This window comes from Psilocybe cubensis, chromosome 10 (assembly GCF_017499595.1).
Source record: "Psilocybe cubensis strain MGC-MH-2018 chromosome 10, whole genome shotgun sequence".
Lineage (NCBI taxonomy): Eukaryota > Fungi > Basidiomycota > Agaricomycetes > Agaricales > Agrocybaceae > Psilocybe > Psilocybe cubensis.
Window position 1 is genome coordinate 2,432,678 of NC_063008.1, and position 24,248 is coordinate 2,456,925.

Below are 24,248 nucleotides of genomic sequence, written 5' to 3' on the forward strand. Positions count from 1 at the left end.
TTATACTTGAATCGGTTTTGTTTGGTCCTAGAGGCGACTTTCGAGCAGGACGGTATCCCGTCTCCATCCCAAAACGCCCTTCCCGAAAGCAGCCTCCAAGGCCTCGCGAACTGTCCGGACGAAGACAAACTCCATCTCATTGCGTATCTCCGGAGCAACATCGTGTTCGACGTCCTTGCGATTAGCCCATGGAAGGATGACTTTGGTGATTTGTGCCCGGTGGGCACCCAACACTTTCTCTTTGATGCCGCCGACTGGTGTGACGCGACCTCTAAGAGTGATCTGTGTAAAGAAACCGGCAAATCAGAAAACATTCAATTCTCTGAGCAAAAATGGGATTACCTCTCCAGTCATAGCAATGTTCGTGGGCACACAAGCCCCTGTCAATAGAGACACAAATGCGCACGTCTGGAGAAAATGTGTCAATAAAGGTGATAGATACGAAAGGAGGGCAGACAAACCATGGCCACTCCGGCGCTGGGCCCATCCTTCTTCGTCGCTCCGGCTGGAAGGTGAAGATGGATGTCGATGGGCTCGGGAACTTTCAATGGATCTTCCGATCTTGTATTGGTGATTCGGAGATCATAGGAGTAAGTCTTTACCCAGCTAAGAGCGAGTTCTCCGCTCTCTTTGATCACCTAGATTCCAATAAGTTACAGATAAGTGACCGGAAGACAGCACTAAAAACAGGAGTTCACATACATCACCCAGGCTACCGGTCAACTTGAGTCTTCCGGTGCCAGGAAGAGCGATAGTTTCCACAGGCAAAATGCCTCCCTCTCCCTGGCCCATCACGACCAAACCATAAACAACACCCCTCCTCTCCTCTCTCTCCCTCTCTTCGCCATCCCACCTCGCAATCCCGAGAATCTTCTCCAATTGGTGCTCTTCAACAACCTTATCATACACTTTCGGTGGAGACGCGACGACAACTGCACCGTCTGCACTAGCAAGCTGGGGCTCCTCTTCTTTCTGAGGAAGGGAGTCCAAGTACTCGGCCCATTCCACAGCTTTGTACCGGACGACACTTCCAATCGCGCGCTCCAAGCTGCGCACACCAGCCTCGCGTGTATAACGCGTAGCGATGTGCAGGAGAGCTGGCTCGGTGATTGTTATATGTGATTCATCGAGCCCATTGGCTTTCAGCTGCTTGGGGAGGAGGAACCGTCGGGCGATGTGGATTTTCTCGTCATACGTGTAACCTTACCAAGCCATGACTTCAAGTTCCATCTATAGATTGTCATAAAATCTGAAGACATACCACTCAGTTGAATGATTTCACAACGGTCCAAAAGTGGTGCCGAGATTGTTTCGAGAGAATTGGCCGTACAGATGAATAACACCTGGCTAAGGTCGATCGGAACATTAATATAATGATCCTATGAAACAATTGACATTGTGGTCAGGAAAAAAGCAAAATAGGCATCTTGAAAGAAAACCGACATTGAAAGTATGGTTCTGCTCAGGATCTAGGACTTCCAATAAAGCAGCACCGGGGTCACCGTGGAAATTGCTTTGTCCGATCTTGTCAATCTCATCTCTGACATATTAAACTTTGTTAAGCTAGACAGGCGTAGGAAGGCCGAAATATCACTCACAAAAGTACCACAGGATCACTTCGTCCTGCCTTTCTCAGAGCTTGAACGATCAATCCGGGACCGCTGGCAACATATGTTCGGCGATGACCTCTAATTTCAGCTTCATCTCTGACGCCTCCAAGTGAGATACGCTGGAATGGCCTATTCAGAGCTTTGGCGACGGATTGTCCTAACGAAGTTTTTCCTGTACCAGGAGGCCCGACAAAACTAAGGATGGAAAAATAAACAAAAAAATAGTGACCAAAGTAACGAGAACGTACAGAAGAATGGGCCCTTTAACGCTCTTCTTATTTGCTTTCGGTTTCGTGGCGACGACAGGAGGCTTTTCCTGCTTCTGCTGGGCTGCATCTTTGTCGTATACCACAACATCTTTGCTGGTCTCCGATTTAGTTTTAGCTTCCTCCTCCTGTGAGATAGTCGCCTGAACCAATTTCTGTTCTTCAGCAGCTTCTTTTTCAGCGTTCAGTTCCTTCAGTCTGACCACGGCCAAATATTCAATGAGCCGTTTCTTGATCTTTTCTAGCCCAAAGTGGTCGGCGTCCAATTGTTTACGGGCCAAAGTCAGGAATGACTTGTCCTTCAGCTGTGGTTGCACCTGAGATTCGGGAGAAGATGAAGAATTGGTATCGTTTGATGGTGTGACTGAAGAATTCGGCCATGGGACTGCGGTAAGCCATTCAAGCTTTGGGAAAGAAGGATATTCGTCAACTATTTCTGATCGACATTCAAAATGCATTTTAACGCTCACATAAGACCGAATAACCCCATTCTCGACGCTTCCCGCAGGTATTCTTTTCAACCTTCTCCATTCGCGGACACCCATCTTGCGCTCCTCGGACCCAGGTTCCATCGCCTCAATTTTCCGCTTCAAATCCGCCATATCATCAGCTTCATGTTGTTCGTCGTCGTCCAATTCGCTCGATCCACCAGCTCCAGCATCACTAGAAGCGGGTGTATTCGGAGGGGACGGACCCGTTGAAGAACCATTCGACCTCTGAAGCACATGCAATTCCCGCTGAATAGCCGCCAACTGCTGACGCAGGAAAAACTCTTTTTGCTGCTTCGACAAACTTTCATCGACGGCGGTGGCAATCTTCTTGGTGACTTCGGATATGGATGCCTGTTTGAGGAATATTTCTGTGGCGAGTGCCAATCGAGCTTCTGCGTCGGGAGTCCCGAGGATGGCTGCAAAGTATATTGCAAATTAAGTAAGCCAAATCTAAAAATAACTCGGTATCACCCATGTCTCGCAAGAAAAACATTCGGAAAACATCGCGAAGTCAGACGAATATATCTTCGCCGGGGTCAGAGAAAATGGGGTTCAATATCCCTCCAACGAATGGGAAAAAATGGAATCGAACCGCATTCATAATCTCATATTACACTCATGATGAAAAATGGGCATGTCTTTCAATGCCTATGCACATGGGGAATTGGAAATGGAGAGCCAAAAGCAAAAGCTAAAAATGAAGAATGGAAGGAAACTCACCAAGTTTATCGCTGTATTCACCATTTACGCTCCCGATTAGCACATCCGCCATCCATGGTGTCTTTGCATCTGCGATATCGTCCAACATGCTCGCGATTTTGTTGTAGCCCTCCTTTCTCGACTGCTGTACGGAATCCTTCGCCAGTCTATCGAGCAGTCGCAGAGCACTCTGCTTGAACTTCTCCACAGCCTCTGGTGTTGGGATCTTCTCCGTAGGGGGGTATTCCACATCGTGTGTGGGCATACGCAGTAAATCATCGCCTGTCAATTTCTTCTGGGACATGTTGATCAGCCTGACTCGTGTGAGGCCATGCAGCGACACAAGATACGGTTGCCGAGGATTCCGAGCTGGTGGCTTAACGAGCCGGAGCACGCGAGCAGCCGTGCCCCACTCTGCCAGCGGGGGGTCGGTGCTGGGCGCAGTTGAGGGACTTGTGATTGGGATCGCAGCAATGATAGGCAGGGCGTCGGATTCTTCGATGAGGGACAGCAGCGTCTCCCCTATCTCTTTCGAGACTGGCATTGTGAAACGCGACGCTGGTAGAAGAATAAGTGGGTGTGGTAGCCCTAGAATTGGTAGTTTGGAGGTGGCCATTATGGAAATACAAAGTAAGTGAAGAGAAACTGAGAAATGGAGCAGGTAGAAGAAAGAAACAGAGAAGGAGATATAACAAGCGCGGCCACGGTCCTGCTAGGACAACGTATTCCGTCCACGTGATATGCCCCGCTGTGTCCCTCCGGCAATTAAAGTGACTCCGTACAGCCGATGCTATCCTTGGCGTACTTCCTCTCTACCTCCGCTTGCTGTTTGCTGATGACAGCAATTGGAGCGCCCTGTGTCTTCTGACTGGTCCCCCTGGGCTCGGAACAGTCAAGAAAATGAATTTCTCTCTTGTCAATACGAGTCAATCGCTAATGAGGATCCGAGCTGGTTGTCAGTGATTGCTTTACGTTAATTTCAGGGCGTTTCAGAGGTAGGTCTTCTTATTCTCGCACTGACGTGGAAAAGACTTACTGAAGCCAGCGCGGGCATCATAGGGGATCCATTGAGCTTTGAATCGCCCGGTTGCGCATCTATTCTTGTTTGCTTTGTCGGTGTGAACACCTATGGCCGAGGGCTCACTGACTTGTCATATAAACACAAATTCTACGGTCAGAGGATGACGGCACTCGGTGAATACAAGATTAATGGAATGGATGAGTTCTGAAATTAATGTCACCAATTCTAACTAATAATTGCTATGTATCCACGTTACAACAAACCAATCGTTCGCTCGAGTCTCCCACTCCAGAGTGTGGAAAAATATTGAATGGACTAATTGCCACTGAAGACGTCAATCTGTAGGTACTCAATTGGTTTACGAAATGTCAATTATCTTGGAAGGCGCTGACAGTGCATATCAGATTGAGACTCGCCGATCTTTCCGAAACATTAACTGTGTACTAGCATATCTAATCTCTGGCCAAACGGGCAGCCAACAGCCTGGTAGATTGTGCCACAACTACCCTCAAGGCAAAATTGCGGCTGACACCAACTTCACAATTAAATGTCACTTGCGTGTTGCCACAGTGATCTTCAAGCTCCTGAACTAGTTGCGTGAACCTTAACGAATACCTCAGACATTCAGAGACACCCGTCTCATAGGGCTTGGTCCTCACGTCGATCACGTCGTAAATCTCTTCTTCAACTTCCCATTGAGCAGCGAGCTAATGTCAATGGCCATGGCGATGAAACAACACTGTCAGCTCCCATATGAACTCTTCGGAATGATTCTCCAGTTCTGTGATACACCCAATCTCAAGATAGCCTCCCTCGTTAATCGGGTTTTCTTCGAGTTATCTCTCCCTCATCTCTTTCGCTGCGTCCTTCTCAGGAGCAGTGACTTCGTCCCTGACGCTGACGACACGTCGGAATACCTCACTGCCCAAACCCTTCACTCTATCATCGAATCCCGTCCCATAATCACCGAATATGTGCGAAGCCTCACGATCGACATATCGAAAGACTGGCTCCAATTCCATGTGAATAGTTGGGTCATGGAAGACACAATCTTGCAGGGGCTTCTTCCTCGTCTCCAACAACTGAAAGAGATTTTGATATATGGCCAGCCGACCATAAATTGGGGCGACCTTCCACAACAACTGAGGAACTCGCTACAGACTGCTGTTCAATCGCCTCTTCTCCACACGTTTGGTATTGGGGGTATTTTTGGATTTCCTCTGAGGAGCATCTTGTGTTCTCCGTCGATCAAGCACTTCTCGCATTCATCTAGTATGCTCATGCTTGATGCTCGTGAAGGAGGGACTCATACCCCAAGTACCTCTCGTTCTCGGAGACCTCTAGATTTGCAATCGTTGAGCCTCCTGGAAACTTTGACCATCGACTGTCACGTACTGAGGGCTGCCTTTGTCTTGAATCATTTAGTGGAGTTCAACTTCTCTCTCAAGAAGTTCGAGGGTATGAGCCAATATGCTCTTATCATAAACGCTTGCGCGCAATCATTAGAGATACTTGGTATTCAAGTTGACAGATTAGCAGGTGGGTTTCTTCTCTTTTTTACCCAGATGGAGCCTCATTATACAGCCTATGTATGTAGTCACTCCCATTACCACCCCGTTATTTGGCCCCGACCTCACCTTCGAATTCAGTTATGATCAAGATTTTCCAGTCATGGATTTGAGCCATCTCCCGAAGCTTCGAAAATTAACATTCAGCACATACATCGAGGGAGACTTCCACCAATCACCAGCAGTATGCTACATTTGTCGCATTCCATGGATAATATCCTGTCTCTAAACACTCCCATCTTCACCTTCGAATGCCCTTTCCGAGATCAGTATCGATGCGACTCCGATCCTGCTTTCAGATATATCACTTCCAGCAAACTTTTGCTTTGCATATCCATGGAAAGATCTGGTCAACGCATTCTTCGCCCCAAATCTAGCCGAAATCAAATCCTTCAATCTCAACTTCAACACCGTCACGACCCGCCCTTACCGCGAGAACTTTATGACTGCTTTACAAAATGACGCACTGTTGAGATACACCGAAGTAGCACCATGACATCATAGGACATTCACCCCTTTATCACTTTCCCCCCCGTTTCGCTCATAGACACTACAACCTTTGTAGTTACTGCTCTTTGTCTATGGGGAGGTACATATACCGACCCATCTCGCCGCATAACCTCAGTCTCTATCTTCATAGTGAACTGAGGTATGCATGATCGTCTTCTCATTCATTGATATTATTCTAATGTACCTTGTAGTCATATTCTCTACTTAGGTACACACTCACGCAATATAGTCTCTATCTTCATAGTGAACTGAGTCATATTCTCTACTTAGGGTCTAGATTTTCTACACGCACAACTTGCAAGACTTCGAGAGCGGAATCTTCTGAGCATAGGTACCTTTAGCAAGTGGAACTTGTAGTGGTTTTTGCATGACGCATAGCTTAGTACTTTTTAAAAATACGCTAACACCGTTTTGGGAAAGCGAATTACCCCTTTGGGATGCCAGTGTATGTCATTGGTCCAGGTGAATGTCGGTGGTCATCACACGCCAACTGTAAAGCTAGATAATACCACGCTGAGAATGGGTATATACATGCAAGCTTTTCCATCACCGTATTCGGCCTTCTTTGGCCGCCATTTCACGGAATAGACAGTGAATCAAGTACAATGCACAAATGCCATGGAAACGAGGTCACAAACAACCTCCGTTGTATCTGAGTGTTCTTGCTTTTCATTGTCTTTTTTCTTTGTTTTATTACCATCACTATTCTGGCCATTACAGTCTTTCATGATAAGATACTGGTATATTGATACATCATACATATATACAAAAAAGTAACGATGCGGTTCGTTAGTGCAGATTAAATTACATACTATGCAAAAACACGACTCGAACTTTATCCATGCGCAGATTGACAAAGGGATGATTGTCCAGCATTTTCAAGTGGTAACGTCGAATGATTGCCAGAAGCTGATAACACTTGGCGCGAAGACGAGACTCGTATAGGACACCATCGTTTAATGGTGCTGCTGCCTGAACCCGACATGCGAGTCTGAGCTCGAAGGTGGACCCACTGGCCATAATTCGCAAAATTTCCATGGAGAAGGAATCCAGATCAAAGTTAAGCAGTTTGTCCAGCTCCTCTAATCCGTTATCCAAGGAAACCAGCAATGAGACTTCGATGGTGAGTTTTTTTAGCGAGTTTGAGCGTATGTACTTCAAGATTATGGAGGAATGGTCCATGTTCTTAGAGTATAGAGTTTCGAAGTAAAATGCGCGTAAACGACGCAAAGACTTGAGTTCCTTCATTGGGTGTTCCATTGGGATCCATCCGGGACCTTGTGTCAGTAAAACATCAGACTCTTTGTAAATTGGACAAAAAGAAGAATAGAAACAGACCACGTTGACCATTACGACTGAGCAAGGTTAATTCTTCGAGAGAACGGGAGCATAATTTGAGAGGAATTTCCTGTTTTATGAATTCCGTCCATTCATTTAAATTCAACACAATGCCTTCCATATACACAGTGAGCGACTTCAGACCCGAAAGATTGACATACTTCGAGTTAAAAAACGGGCGGAGATGGCTACGGGAACGAGTGGTGTATGCGATAGTAAGATGCTTCAGTGAGACCAGTAGCACGGGTACACCGGATTCTTCAAACATCTTATCTTCATCAAGTTTCTGCACTTGGACGTCTAAGAGTTCGAGTGAAGTGAGATTGTGACACCATATAATCATCGACAGTGGCAATTGTTGAAGACCTTCGAATGATAAGGAAGTGATGCTTTCCAGAGACCGCACAGGGGGCAGAGTTAGGAGTGGCTCGAGAGCCACAGCAGAGGGTTGTCCGGCCGCATGCCGTCGTTTGATGGACACTTTGCGAATGGGTGATGCCACCTGCATGAGTCTTTTGAATAATGGGTGGCCAAACGTTGTGGGATATCTGTTTTGACGAATAAAAGGGTACATCGGGTTTTCGACTTCCACATCTGAGGTGCTTAGAACGAGTTCCTGTATCCACTTCGCGATCGCGGGTCGGTCTTCAATGAGTTCGAGAAGTGCGATTAGCCTATTTTCCCATTCCTCCTGGCCACCTCCTCGAATGTAAATAGAGGAGAATATATAGACCAGACACCGAGGGCGTAAGGATCGGCTGGCGCGCGAGCACTGGAAAAGGTCGGCGCCTAACCAACACCCTTCTCGTTCCGAGTTCTCTGCTACGCCGTCTATGACGCATTCAAGCAATTCCTGGGGTAGTTCTGGCATTTAGAGCTGGAGTAGAGGTTGGGATCTATATCCTTTGTGGGGGCTGTTTTAGCAAAGTTTGTCTGCGATTTGCAGGTTGGTAGTTTGTTGAATGAAGTCCTTGTTCCTTTCCAATTTAGATAAACTAACATTGAGGCGGCGCTTTAATCTCGGATCGCGTAATAATCCAATGTCACCACCCCCTACCTTTGCATATCCAACAGCCTGATCTTCCAGTACTTGATCGTTAGATCAACTTGCCAGCATAAAACTTTATGTATTTAATCTGGTTGAGAATATAATAATATGATATCTAATGATTAGGTTTGTTAAAAGGCATCCAAATTTTTGATGTGTTCCAGCCTCTTCTTAAATGTGACTTCAAGCAAACTTCAAGTTGAAGCTAGAGGGGAAATGGGGCATAAGCACAAGAAACAATGGTCTGAGCTTCAGTCATCCTGCACTTTATGTGTGGAGAGTCCACCAAAGCCTGGAAATGTTCTCGACGAGAAAGAATTGACAAGGTTGAATGACATCGTTTTCGAAAGAGAGCTTGGTGCCGAGCAACCTCTTGTGGGGTTATGGGTAGCACAGCATAAAATGATAGTTGGAGATCGAATTTAGATCCTGCGCAATCCATAATTCTGAGGACCTGGGAACACAAAAGAGACCAGTCACAGTTCAAGATGATCTCCGGAGAACATTGATCTTGTCTCCCGCGCAACGATTGAAGCTTCACGACAATTTCCAAGTGATCCAATGACCCAGAATGAATAGAAGACAGCATGTTGAGCGGTAAATCCAAATCCAAATAAGACTTGAAAGGGATATCACAATGTAAGAAGCGCAAGTTGAACCAGTTCTCATAGCTTGTAATTGAAGGATAACCCTTTGCCACTTGATCACATAAGAACATTAAATTGACACTAGAGAAATGAGAAACTTACTGAGTTCACCATCCATTGTGAATAAACGAAGCTCTTCGATCGTAGATAACCCATACGTGAACAATGAATCGACTTCGTTTTCATGCTCGTTTATGATAGGTATAGCATATATGGTAAGAGACTTGAGCTGCGAGATGTTCATGTGTGATAACCCGAAAATTTTGCAGATGCCAATTTGCGAAAATCTACAGTGTTGATAGCCAAAATGTCGAATCGTGGGCGGCGACTGGGGCATTGGGTCATTTATCCTTGTCAGGCCAACATTCAGCAGGTCAAGCGAGTTCAGATTGGGAAAGCTTGCGAGCACCTTCAAAGGCACATTGTCAAGAGCCTGAAGGTATAAAGAGGTAATGTACGTGGAAACAGGTAAAAGTAGGCGGTCCAGAACTGGTATAGGGTCTATCCTTTCCTTTGAGGGGGAATAAACTTTTCCGTTGTTGTTTTTAACGACCAAATGCCGTATAGGTGATATTTTCTCCATCATAGTAGCAAAAATTGGCTCCCGGAGGAGAGTACTGTAGAATTTCGGTCCATAAGCAAGGTTCGGACCTCCCATGTCTTCACTCGCCAAATTAAGTTCATCGATGTAGGTCGCTATTATAGGTTTTTCTTCAATGATTTCAAGCAGGGTTTTTATTTTGGAAATCTTCGCCTCGAGATCTTTTCCTGAAATGCAGATGGAAGAGAAGAGATAGAAAAGACATCGATGGCGAAAAGATCGATTAGTGTGTGAACAGTGAAGTAAATCCTCTCCCAACCAGCTGCCACGAATTTTTGAATTGGCGGCCAAGCAATCGATGATTTGATCAATGAGCTCCTGAGGAAGTTGCGGCATTTGAAAATATAGTAGAGATAAAGCTAGATGAAGTTGTAAATGAAGAGGTCCTGCCGGGATGATTAGGAATTTGGAAATGCAGAATGAAATGCTTCCGGCTCGTGCGCGGTTCTCACACCTATACCCTCACCTTCGTGCCTGGATATCCGACGGTCGCTCCAACCTTGTTCTCTTCCAATACTCCCATGGACTCGGGAGGGCGTCAGAAGCATGCTAAAAGGGAGAGAACAATCTGCGGTGTCATCCATGAAGCAGCTGAAGCAGCTCAGGAAAGGCGCGGGAACAGGACGAAGCCACAACCGTGGATTGTCAGGAAGCTAGTGGTTGGGTTTACGGTCGGTATCATGGGCTACGCCGCGTATGTGTATATACGGCAGCTGTGTTTGCCCATGATCTGGAGGAGAGAAGGGGCACCCGCCAGTCGAGGCACAGGCAGTCAGTACTTTACTCCTTTCCTTTGCTCACGATGGGCAGGTTGAACATTTGCATAGTCGCTTTGCTCGCGGTGTTTTGTGTTCTTTATTTTTGGATGGTTTGGGCATACTTCATGGTGCGTGCTGGACAGTCTACAACGCAAATATCTCTAATACATCTTTCGGCAGGTTGTGATAACCGGTCCTGGATATGCGCGAGACGTACGTCGAAACCAAACGTACAGGCTGTACTAAAATAACATTCATATTTAGCATGTTCAAAAGTCAGAAAGGCCTCTCATTCCCTCACTTGCCCCCTTCCGCGAATCATTCCAGTCTACTGAACTCTCACACCCCGATGTTATTGCACCTCCATCACCACCATTACAGGATGTTGAATTGGGTAACCGTCAATCTTCCCAAAGAAACCGCTCCTTCTCTGCCGCCACTTCTCGCTCTCAAGCACGCTCCCTGAGTTCAGCGGTACAGAAGCGAGAGAATGGGCTTGCAGGTCCTTCTTATGAAGATCTGCTCAAACGGGACGCTGCCCAAGAAAGCAACGCAGGGATACTGGACTCAATCTCGCCACCCAAACCCGCGTTGTTATCCAACTCAAAATCGCTGTCGTCGACCTCCCCTGTGCTAAATTCATTTGCGACAGTGACATCCCATCAACCAGAAGAGGGAAGCTCCAATTCCTTGAATCCCCCAATAAAACCTGAGCCATTACGTTCTTCCACTCGTGCCCTTAACTCTACACCGTCTGCCCAACGAAAAAAGGAGATGGAGGAGATAGAAAGGCTGGAAGCGCTGAATGTGACGAGGAAGCCTCCGACGACTCCTGTTTTGCAGCCCGTTCACAGATATTGCATAAGAGACGGGATCGTAAAGCCTTATCGATCTCACCATTGTCGCATATGTGGAACGGTGAGGATAAATACTATCCCTGTTATGTCAATGACTTTCTCAAGTTCAAGCTCAATTTTAGTGCATTCTGCGATACGACCATCATTGCCCATGTTAGCCTCTGTTCTCGCCATTCGTTTGTCAACTTGAACTAATAAACGGACGTGTTAGGGATAGGACAATGTGTGGGAGCACGAAACTACAAGGTACGAGGCGAAAATAAGTTTTGCGCATCACAGGGAACAATAATGTTATGGTATTGCGCAGTTCTTCCTAAATTTCTGCCAAGCAGCAGCCGTGTTTACGTCATACACGTTTGGGACACTGATCGCCTACACCGTGGTGGCATCCAAGTCATCAATATCTAATATCGATGCCCAGCAAATCATCATAATCGCACTGTATGTTATGTCATATTTTTCCCCCGATAAAATCATATGTTAACAGTCCAATCTTAATTCAACAGTAGCGGGCTATTCTTCATATTTACCGCTGCATTGGTAATATCTCATACACACCTAATTTTGAGTGGGCAGACGACAGTAGAAAGTTTGCATATCAGGCATATGAAGGACAGGGAAGATCGGGCATTAGCGAAGGCATTCAATTGGTGGCAAATTTCGTGCGTGTTTACTCTCTCTTCATACAATCGTACTCTCAACCTTAACTCTTCTTCGATAGTGCCAAACAGAGGACTAAAAAGAAGTGGGATCAAGAGTGGGGAAGACTAGATAAGGAGGGAAACATCTGGTGGAGAGGTAATGCGCGAGACGAATGGGTAGACGTGATGGGTAGCAGTTGGATTGGATGGATACGTGAGTTTTATTTTCCTGACTTTACATTTCCTCCTGTTGGCACTACGCGAGCACGTGATGCAGTGACGTCAAGCTTCACTCTGACGCGTTAAACCCCTATTTCTTTGCGTTGCTCATCTTTTCCCCTATATTTTCTAGTCCCAACACTACGGAATGGCGGAAGTAACGGACTTGAATACCCAGTGAACCCAAGATTTGACTTCGAAGGTCGTTGGCGGAAACGATCCGAATGGCCTGCAGCGTTGCGGTGATTACTGTGGGACTGAATAGTACTCCATAGACTTTCCGGTGTGTTGCTTTCAGATCTCAGATTTAGACTTTTTTCTTGCTTATTATTCTTTTTCTTTACTCGATCTGTTGGCCCTTTTTGCGAACCAGGATCTGATTTCTCCTTAGCCAATAGTCAGACATATTTTACTTCCTACCATTTTACGCGATTTACGGTTATGATTTTTCCCTTACATACTATTTTTATCTCTGTATTTTTACTTTTGTAGTACCGTACTTACAGATGACCTATCGCTTTGTGAATGCTTTCTGTAAATTTATAGACTAAATCTGCATTCTATACTTGTGTTTCTTCCACTGCGTCTCATCTCGGTGCTTGGTCGCCGTGCAGTTCCTTCCACAATTGTTGTAATTGTCTCTTTTTAAACAAAGTTCTACATCCATAACCTTTATATCTTCTATTTATCTCGTCGCTTTTAATATCGCCAATTCAGCGCAATGCCACACAACAGTTGACCTAGACTCCTGACATGACATCCTTGTTACTTTGAAGGGGTAAACGTGACTTGATAGAAGTCTTAATCAGGACGCACAACAACGAATACTTATGCAAGACAAACTTCACAGTACTTGAATCTGAAAGCTTTATAGCTCTTTTCCTCAAGCATGTCTATTATTATTCACCCATATCTCACTCTGAAAGAACTCTCAAGGCTTTAGGATATCGATAATCTTTTTATTGTCTTTGTTCAAGTGAAGACACAATGTGAACCGTGTATACATAGGTCAACTTCACTACCCATGAGTCCTAAACGAAGCAGTTATTTTTAATTTTATCATTGTAAATGGTATAAAGACATACCCAAAATGTGATATTTATCCAATGACGATGTTAGCACTGAGGTTGTTTCCGGTGGCAACAGTGTACACAACGTTGACCGTCCTGCCATTCTTGGCGGTAGCGCTGCACGACGCGAGCTGCTTCTCCCTCTGCGCGGACTGGGCGTTACCTCCGGCATAGTACAGCGGGTGGAGCGTAGTCGCCGTCTGGCTGGTGGGGATATCGGTGATGATGTCGCACCATCGCACGTAGTTGTGCACGCCCAGCACGACGGCGTGGCTCTCGCCGCTGTCAGAGGCGAAGCGGAGAATACCAGACGTGCCGCTGCCGCCCATGGTGAGGGTCGTTTGCTGCGCGGAGTCGGGCGTCCAGGTGCCGCCGTTGGCGTAGTTCCAGACAGTCTTCTCCACGGGCCTGAAGAAGGCGTTGGTGTTGGTCTGGTAGGTGCGGGTGGCAATGGAGTAACTCATGTTGTCTGGTAGGAATGTTATCAGAATCTCAAATACCAATTGTGAAGAATATCATCATACCTCTGCGTAAACTGGATTAGTTGAATAGAAAAATCAGTAATCAACCAAAGAGAGAACACGATGCAAGAGCTAACCTGTAAGCGACTGGAGAAGCTTAGAGAATGAGGGATAAAGTCAAGTCCACTGGCTTTTATACCGCGTGAGGACAGCTTTACTAGCCAGCAATTCTAACTCATACATATTGCTTATTATGGTATAGCCACCTAATTCCGTTATCATGTTCCGTTTGACAATCCGACTAAATAAAGCGCCCTGATCTTAGTAGGGAAGTCCAAGTACACCAGAAGTCGCAAATCAATAAAGAACCACAATATATATCTATTATATATGTATGTAAATCGGCCAAGAAACGAGTTGCATAGTACAAGGGGAATATGGTCACGTACAAATTTCATGCATATTTGTGCGAGCGAATTCAGTAGTTTTAAGTGCGAAGATCATCGGAAATAATGAATGTTGATAGCTGGCAAGCGATCGAGCAGGCGAGTGGTAAGTAGGGTTTATTCGCTGTCGCTCAGACGAGTCGGCAAAGCATCGAACGAAAACTTGAAATGTGAGAAAACTCTTTCTTTATTGTGTTATATCCGTCTGTAGACCTAGAGCAAGTTGGAGTTCCAACTTTTTTGAAAGATTCGGGTTTTAGATTATGGGCAAACGTTAGTTTTAAGTGTGAGTACTCAGTATAGCCATGATCTATTAGTATAGCCAATTCTGGAGTTAACGTATGGGTTTCGACACTAAAGTAGGAAAGGTGTACTTCTAGACTATATTACCTGTATCGACTCTGCAGTCTGAGCTAAAACCAATCTTGACAGCACGAAACACCAAGATGGAACAATCAATTGAACGCATTCCAGATTGCGCAAAGTGCGATACAGAGAGAAAGAAAGACATAACAATAGGCGCAGTGCTAGTATTTAACGCTTTAACGCCATGAGGAACGTTGTTGGGCTTTGAGAATTGAAAAGTAGTCTAAACACTTTCAATGTTACCTTCCCTTCCAAGAACGAAGATGTGCAGCAGAGACAGTCAAATGGACAATCCCACCATCATTGAACCATTGCATATCCTAGCGCAGCTAGGCCGGATCTTCAACAAAGGACGGGCGCCTGTTTCCCTCGTGGATAAAAATAAAACAAACAAGTGCTTCAGTTTAAGTAGCTCACGGAAATTGCCGACTTCTAGACGGCGTGTTGCTGTTATTTATTTATTCTCCGATCCGAAGAGAGCACTTTAGACGATAGGCGATTTACCAGTCACTGACAGACAGCTTGTTCCATTTGAGCATACTATTCTACTAACATTTCTATTGAAGGTCGAGGTTCTCGTATCCGCACAGGCCCCGAATCATTTTAGTTATCACTTTGGTCCGTTGAATTCTTTCTCTCGTAAATTTTGTGCTATGATTCTGTCCGTGTGTACATACACTCCGATGTGTAATACAAGCTGGTAAATTGGATGTTAAGATGGGTTTCCACGCCAACAAAAAAATTGTACTTTTTCAAGAATATTCGTTCGTGACCATAGCTTCCCCTTACTATGCAACTCGTTTCTTGGCCGATTTACATACATATATGATTGATATGTATTGTTCTTTTATTGATTTGCGACTTCTGGTGGATTTAGGCTTCGCTACTAAGTTCAGGTCCAGCGCTTTATTTAGTCTCATTGTCAAACGGAACATGATGTTAACGGAATTAGGTGGCTATACCATAATAAGTAATACGTGTGCTACGAGTTACAATTGCTGGCTAGTAAAGCTGTCCTCACGCGGTATAAAAGCCAGTGGACTTAACTTTATCCCTCATTCTCTAAGCTTCTCCAGTCGCTTACAGGTTAGCTCTTGCATCGTGTTCTCTCTTTGGTTGATTACTGATTTTTCTATTCAACTAATCCAGTTTACGCAGAGGTATGATGATATTCTTCACAATTGGTATTTGAGATTCTGATAACATTCCTACCAGACAACATGAGTTACTCCATTGCCACCCGCACCTACCAGACCAACACCAACGCCTTCTTCAGGCCCGTGGAGAAGACTGTCTGGAACTACGCCAACGGCGGCACCTGGACGCCCGACTCCGCGCAGCAAACGACCCTCACCATGGGCGGCAGCGGCACGTCTGGTATTCTCCGCTTCGCCTCTGACAGCGGCGAGAGCCACGCCGTCGTGCTGGGCGTGCACAACTACGTGCGATGGTGCGACATCATCACCGATATCCCCACCAGCCAGACGGCGACCACGCTCCACCCGCTGTACTATGCCGGAGGTAACGCCCAGTCCGCGCAGAGGGAGAAGCAGCTCGCGTCGTGCAGTGCTACGGCCAAGAATGGCAGGACGGTCAACGTTGTGTACACTGTCGCCACCGGAAACAACCTCAGTGCTAACATCGTCATTGGATAAACACCACATTTTGGGTATGTCTTTATAACATTTACAATGATAAAATTAAAAATAACTGCTTCGTTTAGGACTCATGGGTAGTGAAAGTGACCTATGTGTATACACGGTTCACGTTGTGTCTTCACTTTAAAAAATATAATATAAAGATTACCGATATTCTAAAGCTATAAGAATTCTTTCAGAGTAAGACACGGCCGAATAACGATAGACATGCATCAGTTGGTTGAGAACAAGAATCACAAAGCTTTCAGTTTCTAGTTATTTTAAGTTTGTCTTGTAATGTATACGCAAGCTGGCATACACTCATTACATCGCTCTCCCTCTCAAACCGTATCCGGATCCACCAACCCACTCTCTTTCCCCATCTCCATGCCCAGACTGTGTACCCTCCGTCCGTCCAGACCTGCACCTCCACGTCCCCCGTACAAAATCGGATCATAGCGCTGGCTTTGCGCGGTGTAACTGCAACTCCTTCGCGGAAGCTCGTGCTGCAGCTGGGCCCGCTGTGGATTTTCATGTTGCGGTTCAGAGGGCGAAGGCGAGGGCGAGGTTGGAGTCAAAGTCGACGGAGGGTCCGTGGTATACATCGACATCGACATCGACGTGTTTACCTGTGAAGAAATCGAAGGCATACGAATACGCGCATCGCGATCCGAATATACTCCGAGTCCCTTCCCGGACCCGGACGCGTCTCTACCAGAGTAGGTATTCGCGCTCATACTGTCATTTTCAAGTCGCACTGTGACAGGGTAAGGGTAAGGGTAAGCCAAGGACTCCTCGTTGAACCTGGATTCGCGCTGCAATGTACCACTTCCAAATCCCGAGTTCGTGTTCGTGTTCATGTTTATGTTCGAGTTCGAGTTCGAGTTCGGGTCCGACGACGACGACGATTGTTGCTGATGAGATAGTATAGCAGCGCGTTCGCGTTCACGTTCAACGTCGCTTTGAAAGTTTCCAACGCCAGTGCTAGTGCTAATGTTCGGCGCACTCGAACCCGAACCCGACTTCTGCCTCTGCCTCTGCACAATCGGCATCCGGCGTCTAGCCTGCGTGCGTCGCAAAAAAAAAATTCAAAAAAGGAGTGGGTAATAAGCCACCGTACACCCCAAATAAAAACGCGGAATACAAAGAAAACGCGAAACAAAAACAAAAATAAACCCCAACGCACATTAACCAGCCAATTCGACACCTGCACGCCCGAAAGCCCCGTCTGCGCGCCCAATTCCCTTTTCTCCCGCTCGCTCGGGTACGGGTAGTCCGCGTGCGCGATCACCCACGCGCGCAGGTGTTGGGTGACTTCGCGTGTGAAGGTCGGTTTGCGTTTCGTTTGGGTTTGGGTTTGGGTTTGCTTGCGCTTTGTCTGGTTATCTGAATTTGGGGTATTTGAATTTGGGATGTTGGAGGTGTTGGAGGTATTCGAGGTATTTGGACTATTGGAGGTATCTGGATTTATGTTATCTGGATTTGGGGTATTTGAGGTATTTGAATTTGGGATTTTGGAGGTGTTGGAGGTAGTGTTAGGCTGAATGCGAGTGCCGGCGCGGGTGCGCGGGCGCGCGCGGTGTACGCGCGCGGGTCCTGGTCCTGGCGCGGGCGCGGGCGCAGGTGCCACACGCGTGCCCTGCGCGCCTGCGCCTGCGCTTTGTACGATGCCAGGGCCGGAGCCGGGGCTTTGTGCGATGACACCCCTCGTACCCGTCCTCGCGCTGGTGTTCGCGCTCGCGCTCGCTATCGATTCCGGATCCTGCGACTGTGTCGACTGTGTCGATGTCGATTGTATAGCTATAGCTGCACCTACACCTCCACCGCATCCGCCTGCGCCTGCGCCTGCGCCTTCCCCCGCCCCCGCTCCAGCCCCCGCCCCCGTCTTCGCTCCATTCCGACCGTCCTAGATACACAATTTGCAAAGTTCCACAAAGTGGCATATACATTTTTGAATGGTTTTGAATGACGGCATCGGCATCAGCGTTAAAGTTGGAGTTAAAGTTGGCGAAGCGAGGGGAAACGCGAACGTGAACGTCAAAAAGTCAATAGTCAAAGTCAAAGTCAATAGAATGGTTAGTGGCACACACACACACACACACACACACACAAATGGTTATTTTAACGTTCGTATAATTAGATCGAAATGAGAATGCGTACCGTGATGTTAAACTTCAACTCGGGTGCGCGTCCGAGTCCGAGGCTATCACCTTGACCGTGCAGATGCGGATGCGGATGCATCGCGAGAGTCACACTGTGTGGCTTGAGTGTAGCGCGACTGCCAGTGCCACCAATGGTCCAGGACAGGTATCCCAACGCTCCGTTATTTCAGCCCAGATGCAGAGAGATACAAGGCTATCGACGCGTAGACGCGTAGCTCGAGGATGGCAATTTCGAGAGATTCGAGGGTGGAGGATCGAGGTTCGGTGGCGGGTCGAAGAAAAACAGCTCAAGCTCAAGAGGTATTAATAGTACCCAATGTCAGTGCCAGTGCCAGTGCCAGTGCCAGTGTTGTGTTGAATGGGTGGGGGTGGTCTAAGCGCCTACTTCCCCCATGCCCTGGCCCACTGCGCTCAGATTCAGATCACGTTGTTGGGGAGGAGGAACAATGCGGTCTTTGAATTCGAATTCGAATTCGAATTGGCGAATTCTTTGATCTTTGATCGTCATTGCTCAATTAATATTAATGCCGTCCCCGTGAGCCGAATGATAAAATCGTAATGACGATAGTGCTAGGTGTTAGTGTTAATAGCTGCAAAGAAAGCAAAAAGAGAAAAAGAAAAAGACACAAAATAAAATAAAATAAAAAAGAGGATAGTATGACACCAAAAGCAAACAGTAAACCATACAATCATGCATCCTCTGAATCAGTCACCCGAACATGAACGAAAGTAAAAAAGGAAAGATAAAATTGAGATGAGATTTGTGATAAGCTGTAATGTGATAAGTTGTAATGTGATAAGTTGTGTTGAGTTGTGTTACGATGTGATATGAATGTGAATGAATCCAGAGCCGTCATAAATGAAAATGAAACGAAAAGATGAAACGAAACGAAAAACGAAAAAAGAAAGAAAGAAAAAAATGATATACGTAAGTAAACGATAAGAACGAAAAAAAAAAGCCAACACGAGCACCACCCCTCAAACCCCCACCCTACGCACGAATCCGCCACCCATCACCCTTCCTACTAACCCTGCCCACACCCCCAAACCCCTCTCTAACCACAAGCCACAACCCAGTACTACACACCATATCCTTGATCTCTTCCGCTGTTAGTGTGAGGCCCGTGTAGGGTTCCCTTTCCTCTCCTCCTGTTCCTGTTCCTGCTCCTCCTTCTCTCCTTTCCCCTCCTGCACCTGCACCTGCACCCGCTCCTGAAGAACCCTGCGTCTGCCCACCACCCAAACCAAACCCAAACCCAGACCTCCTCAAAACCCCCATCCGCTCAACCTCCACATCCGGCAACGGGAACGGCACTTTAAGCATAGCTACCACCTTCGGATGATGCGGTGTCGGCGAGAGCGTGCCCACTTTTATGCGGAGTGTTTGCGTGCCTGTTGCGTCTGTTGTTATTCTGCTGTCTGTTGTTGTTGGCTGCGACGACGGGGCGTTGGGATACGCGTTGGCGTTGGCGTTGGCGTACGCATTTGACTGCGACGGCACAGGAACAGGCACAGCATGCGCAGGCCGTCGAATCTTGAGCGTACACACCCAAGGCGTCTCCGAATCCTCCGGATCGCTCTCCTCCCCTCCTCCTCCCCCATCTCCTCCTCCTGCACCCTCATCAGACGCAGCAGTGGTACTAAAACTGCCCGTGCTCATCCGATGGCGTCTCTTACTCGTGCTCTCCGATCTTCTTGTGCTATTTCCATTCCCAACGCCATTCCCGCTCCCGCTCCTCTGCTCAACCTCCCCATCGCTCTCCCCCCTCTCCCTCTCAGCATAACTCGCCTCTTTCCCCCTCTCCCTCTCCCTCCCCTTGGCTTTGGACTTGGATTTCGACTTGGATTTAGACTTCCCCTTCGCCCTCTTCCACTCAAACCTAACCTCAACACCCCCATACAAAAGCGGCGCGGGGCCACCCACCTCCCTTTCCCTCTCCCTCTCCCTCTCTCTCTCCCTCTCCCTCTCTCTCTCTCGCTCCTTTTCTGATTGTTTAGAGGATTGTTTGGATAATTTGGATTTATCTTTTTTGGATGGTTTTGATTTAAGTGATGTTGTCGTTGTCGTTGTCGTTGATGTTGTCGTTGATCCTGATCCTGGTTTTGCAGAGGAAGTTGGATCTGGATCTGGATTCGAACTTGAACCCGCATCACCTCCTCCTCCTCCTCCACCACCACCACCACTCTCCCCCTCCCTCTCCCTCTCCCTCTCCTTCCCAGCACCACGCAACACACCAAACACACCCGTCTCTCCAAACGGATTCCTACCACCCAAATTCCTCCCTCCCAAGTTCATCCCACCAAGATTAAGATTCAAATTCAAATTCAAATTCGCCCCCACACCCGACAAAGCCATCGACATCGACGGAGAAGGACGCCGTTTGAGCCACTTCCTTACGAGCCAGACGTACATTAACGCGCGCTGGTTTTGTAGTGGGTTATTCGAATTCGAGTTTGAATTTGAGCCGGAGAAGGAACTGGAGTCGTGGCTTTCCGAATTCCGCGGGCTCATCGTCATCGACGCAGCGAGCGCCGCTGACGAGGCGTACTGCTGCTGCTGGTGATGCTGATGTGGATACTGCTGCTGTGGATACCCATACCCCGACCCCGACCCATACCCAGAAGCAGAGTTGGAATTGGAAGCAGAGACGAACGTAGGCTGGATCCCTAATATCGGCGGGCGCAGCTGCAGCTGCTGCTGTTTCGTGCTCAGGTTCACATTAATGTTACTAAAGTCTTCGCGCTGAGGTTGATGTGGGGGGAGTTGGATTTGCGGATGTGGGTAGAGGTTCTGGTATTGCGGGTGCTGGTGCTGGTGCTGGTGCTGGTGCTGCTGTTGCTGCTGGAATGGAGGTTGGGTTTGTTGATACTGCTGGTGGTGCTGTGGGTGCCCATACCCATTGCCATCAAAACTCAGACTCACAGGGGGACTACTGCTCCGCACCCTCTCCCTCTCCCTCTCCCTCTCCCTCTCCCTGTCATTTTCCCGCTCCCGCTCCCAGCTACCATCCCAACTCCGCTCCGTATCCCTCTCCCTATCCCGACTGCGCTCCCGCTCAACAAGACTATGCCGACTGCTCCGCGCACTCCCATTCCCTGTACTCGCATTCGCATTCGCATTCCCTGCGCCTCCTCCCACACTCCCACTAATCCCAGTATTCCCACCCGCACTTCCATTCCCCGTATTATTACCATTCCCTCCTGTACCGTTCCCCGTACTACCACCCGCCCCCGCCCCACTCCCACTAGAGCCAGACCCCCCAAGCACAGCAGACAACCGTGCCCTATTACTCCTCAACGTCGCTCTGAACGGGGAAGTTAGGGCTGAGGCTAACGTTTGGACTGGGAATTGGGATTGGGATTGGCTTTGACTCTGGGTACGCGCGTGCGCGTGCGTTTTCTCCCTGTCCCTGTCCCTGTCCCTGTCTTTTTCTCTTCCACTATCTTCCTCTCTCTCCTGATCTCTCTCCCTCTCCCTCTCCCTCTCCCACCCCTCCTCCTCCTCCTCCTCCCCCTCCACCCTATCCTTCTCCCTAGCAGACCCCATCCCACCAACCCCACCAATATCACCCTGCCGCGGCGTCAGCGCCCCAAACAGCATCGGTGTAGGCGTGGGCGTAGCCTGCGCCGACAACGGAGAAGTCGGCGAGAGGAGCGGTTCTTGCAGTGCTGGGGGGCGTTTTTTGTCGTTTGGTGCTGCTGTTGTGTTTGATGTTGTTGTTGATGGGGCGGGTGTGGTTGAAGATGTGGAAGATGAGGCGGGATGAGGGGCGGGATAAGTGGTAGAAGTGGCGGGATAAGTGGAAGAAGACGAAGACGATGCGGGATTGGCGTTGGCGTTGGCGTTGGCACTAGCATAAGGCGTAGACCCAGATGTAGAAGTAGCAGAAGAAGAGATATTACTCCGCTTATTAAACAACTTGTTAAACAAATTTCTCTTCTGCGGCGCTTGTGCTTGTGCTTGTGGTGGTACGTGCGCTGGTACGGGCGCGGGCGCTTGCTGCACCTGCACCTGCATTGGAATTGGGATCGGCATTCCTTGTGGCATCGTCTGCGGTAGTGGATGTGATAGTGAATTCGGGTGAGGCGGCAGTGAATGTGAGTTTGAGTTGGGATGTGGATGTGGATGTGAATTTGGATGTGAGTTTGGGTTCGAGTTTGAGCTGGGATGTGGAAGTGGTATAGGCGGCGGCGGAGGCGGCGGCACGATCGTGCGATCCGACTGCTCCGTCGACATCGCGTTCGCGTTCGTATTCGTGTTTGTATTCCTGTAGTGCAGAGGCGAGGGCGAAGCCGTGCGTAAATTCGAATACGACTGCGCCTGAGAATGCAACGACGCCGCAGACGACGCCGCAGACGGCGTCACAGGTCTACTCCCCCCTCCTCCCCCTCCTCCCGCATGAAAAAACGCTCCTTTAGCCGAAAGCAAGCTCCCATTCCCTCTCCCACTGCCCCCCAAATTCGCGCCCCCCACCCCAAACCCCGTCAAAACAGCGCCCATCTCATCCACACTAATCCGCATACTCTCCCGCCTCGCCTCCCTCTCCCCGTCCTTCTCGCCCCACACCTCCACCGGCTCCAGCAGCGCCAGATCGATCAGCTCGATCCCCCTCTTTTGGAATTTCGCGATTTTGGCGTCCGTGCCGGCGTCGACTATGACGTTGGTCAGGACGTTGTGCGCTTGGAGGTTGTATAGAGGTATTATTGCGCGTCGGGCTGCGGTGGATGTGGAGGTGGAAGAGGTGGATAGGGAGGATGTGAAGGAGGATGTGGATTGGTTCGTTGTGTAGCTGTGCGCGTAGGAGGTGGATGTGTCTGAGCGGTTTGAGGGCGTGCGTGCGAGCGACGCTCCGCCGGCGCTGCTGCCGAAGCTGGCTGCGGACCGCGGTGTGGTGTTGGTACTTTCATTACCGCTTGTGCTGGAGCGCGGGACGACGCCCGAGGGCGGTTTGCCGTGCGGAGGGACGAGCTGGACTTGGAGGTTGAGCGGGTGGTTCGATTTGGAGGGTGGGGGGCGGACGAAGATGAATGTCTGGATAGGTTAGGTTAGCAGATTGGATGGATGGATGGATATGGATATGAACAGGCTGGGTGGATGGGGCGGAGTGGATTGGATTGGGTGGTATGCTTGGCGCCTGTGTGCAGTATGGGCGAGGAAGACGGAGATGAGGATCGGATCGAGGTAAGCCAGGTCTAGCTTCTCAGTTAGTAAGGATTGCAGTACTAACGACTCTAACCACTTACAACCAATCCAATCCCAATGCAAAAACACATCCACCCAACCCACCCACAGAGAGCTGAGAACAACACAAAACACAAAAGCTCACCTCATTAGCCAATTTCTCTTTCTCCTTGCCCTTATGCGGCCGCGCCGCAGAGTCATTCGCATAATCATGCGCTACAACCGAGCGCGAGTCTCCCTCCCCCTCTCCCTCCCCCTCTCCCTCTCCCTCCGCATCTCCATCCCCATCAGGATCGTCGTCGTCGTCGGTGTCCGGGTTGATGTTGGGTCGGGGCAGCTCAGGCTGCTGGTGCTGGTTTATGTGATTATGCAGCGCTGCGGGGAGGAAGGACGCGAATGTGGATAGCATTATTGGTTGTTGGAGGCGTGGCGCATATGAGTGCGTTGCGGAGATGAATGCAGCGCAAGGCAAAGTAAAGCAAGGGAAAGGGAAAGGGAAAGTAAGTGTGAAGAAAAGAAAAGAGAAGAGTCGAGCAAGTCGAGGAATGAGAAAGCGAAGCAGCTCGGAAGCGTGATGTGATTTGTGATGCGATGAAGTGTGATGTGTGATGTGATGACCAAGTTGCTAAAATAGCTAATCCGAATCCGAG

The 24,248-nt window shown here is 48.3% G+C and overlaps 9 protein-coding genes across 9 annotated transcripts; 3 read left to right on the forward strand and 6 right to left on the reverse strand.

Annotated features, from left to right (window-relative positions):
* Positions 1 to 27: 27 nt before the first annotated feature.
* Positions 28 to 3,682, reverse strand: JR316_0011005 (Lon protease-like protein 2, peroxisomal; the record flags this gene model as incomplete). Its single annotated transcript, XM_047896669.1, has 10 exons — positions 28 to 282; positions 343 to 408; positions 462 to 638; positions 703 to 1,202; positions 1,262 to 1,379; positions 1,444 to 1,540; positions 1,599 to 1,805; positions 1,859 to 2,280; positions 2,347 to 2,783; positions 3,088 to 3,682. 10 exons carry the CDS (start codon positions 3,680 to 3,682, stop codon positions 28 to 30), a joined length of 2,874 nt encoding a protein of 957 aa, XP_047744714.1.
* Positions 3,683 to 4,809: 1,127 nt separating this feature from the next.
* JR316_0011006 (uncharacterized protein) lies at positions 4,810 to 6,151 on the forward strand (the record flags this gene model as incomplete). The annotated part of the gene is made up of 3 exons (XM_047896670.1): positions 4,810 to 5,626; positions 5,685 to 5,839; positions 5,921 to 6,151. The coding sequence occupies 3 exons, from the start codon at positions 4,810 to 4,812 to the stop codon at positions 6,149 to 6,151; spliced, it is 1,203 nt and encodes a 400-aa protein (XP_047744715.1).
* Positions 6,152 to 6,969: 818 nt separating this feature from the next.
* JR316_0011007 (uncharacterized protein) lies at positions 6,970 to 8,374 on the reverse strand (the record flags this gene model as incomplete). Its single annotated transcript, XM_047896671.1, has 2 exons — positions 6,970 to 7,442; positions 7,504 to 8,374. The coding sequence occupies 2 exons, from the start codon at positions 8,372 to 8,374 to the stop codon at positions 6,970 to 6,972; spliced, it is 1,344 nt and encodes a 447-aa protein (XP_047744716.1).
* Positions 8,375 to 8,756: 382 nt separating this feature from the next.
* On the reverse strand, positions 8,757 to 10,135 carry JR316_0011008 (uncharacterized protein; the record flags this gene model as incomplete). The annotated part of the gene is made up of 2 exons (XM_047896672.1): positions 8,757 to 9,250; positions 9,301 to 10,135. The coding sequence occupies 2 exons, from the start codon at positions 10,133 to 10,135 to the stop codon at positions 8,757 to 8,759; spliced, it is 1,329 nt and encodes a 442-aa protein (XP_047744717.1).
* A 185-nt stretch (positions 10,136 to 10,320) lies between these two features.
* JR316_0011009 (Palmitoyltransferase PFA3) lies at positions 10,321 to 12,520 on the forward strand (the record flags this gene model as incomplete). The annotated part of the gene is made up of 10 exons (XM_047896673.1): positions 10,321 to 10,570; positions 10,627 to 10,685; positions 10,738 to 10,770; positions 10,822 to 11,475; positions 11,537 to 11,567; positions 11,626 to 11,660; positions 11,722 to 11,855; positions 11,921 to 12,076; positions 12,136 to 12,269; positions 12,408 to 12,520. 10 exons carry the CDS (start codon positions 10,321 to 10,323, stop codon positions 12,518 to 12,520), a joined length of 1,599 nt encoding a protein of 532 aa, XP_047744718.1.
* An 853-nt stretch (positions 12,521 to 13,373) lies between these two features.
* JR316_0011010 (Boletus edulis lectin) lies at positions 13,374 to 14,048 on the reverse strand (the record flags this gene model as incomplete). Its single annotated transcript, XM_047896674.1, has 3 exons — positions 13,374 to 13,813; positions 13,869 to 13,879; positions 14,005 to 14,048. 3 exons carry the CDS (start codon positions 14,046 to 14,048, stop codon positions 13,374 to 13,376), a joined length of 495 nt encoding a protein of 164 aa, XP_047744719.1.
* Positions 14,049 to 15,837: 1,789 nt separating this feature from the next.
* On the forward strand, positions 15,838 to 16,272 carry JR316_0011011 (Boletus edulis lectin; the record flags this gene model as incomplete). The annotated part of the gene is made up of 1 exon (XM_047896675.1): positions 15,838 to 16,272. The coding sequence occupies one exon, from the start codon at positions 15,838 to 15,840 to the stop codon at positions 16,270 to 16,272; it is 435 nt and encodes a 144-aa protein (XP_047744720.1).
* Positions 16,273 to 16,595: 323 nt separating this feature from the next.
* Positions 16,596 to 18,495, reverse strand: JR316_0011012 (Putative homeobox protein Meis3-like 1; the record flags this gene model as incomplete). Its single annotated transcript, XM_047896676.1, has 3 exons — positions 16,596 to 17,318; positions 17,441 to 18,160; positions 18,415 to 18,495. The coding sequence occupies 3 exons, from the start codon at positions 18,493 to 18,495 to the stop codon at positions 16,596 to 16,598; spliced, it is 1,524 nt and encodes a 507-aa protein (XP_047744721.1).
* A 912-nt stretch (positions 18,496 to 19,407) lies between these two features.
* JR316_0011013 (uncharacterized protein) lies at positions 19,408 to 24,007 on the reverse strand (the record flags this gene model as incomplete). Its single annotated transcript, XM_047896677.1, has 2 exons — positions 19,408 to 23,448; positions 23,744 to 24,007. The coding sequence occupies 2 exons, from the start codon at positions 24,005 to 24,007 to the stop codon at positions 19,408 to 19,410; spliced, it is 4,305 nt and encodes a 1,434-aa protein (XP_047744722.1).
* Positions 24,008 to 24,248: the final 241 nt, after the last annotated feature.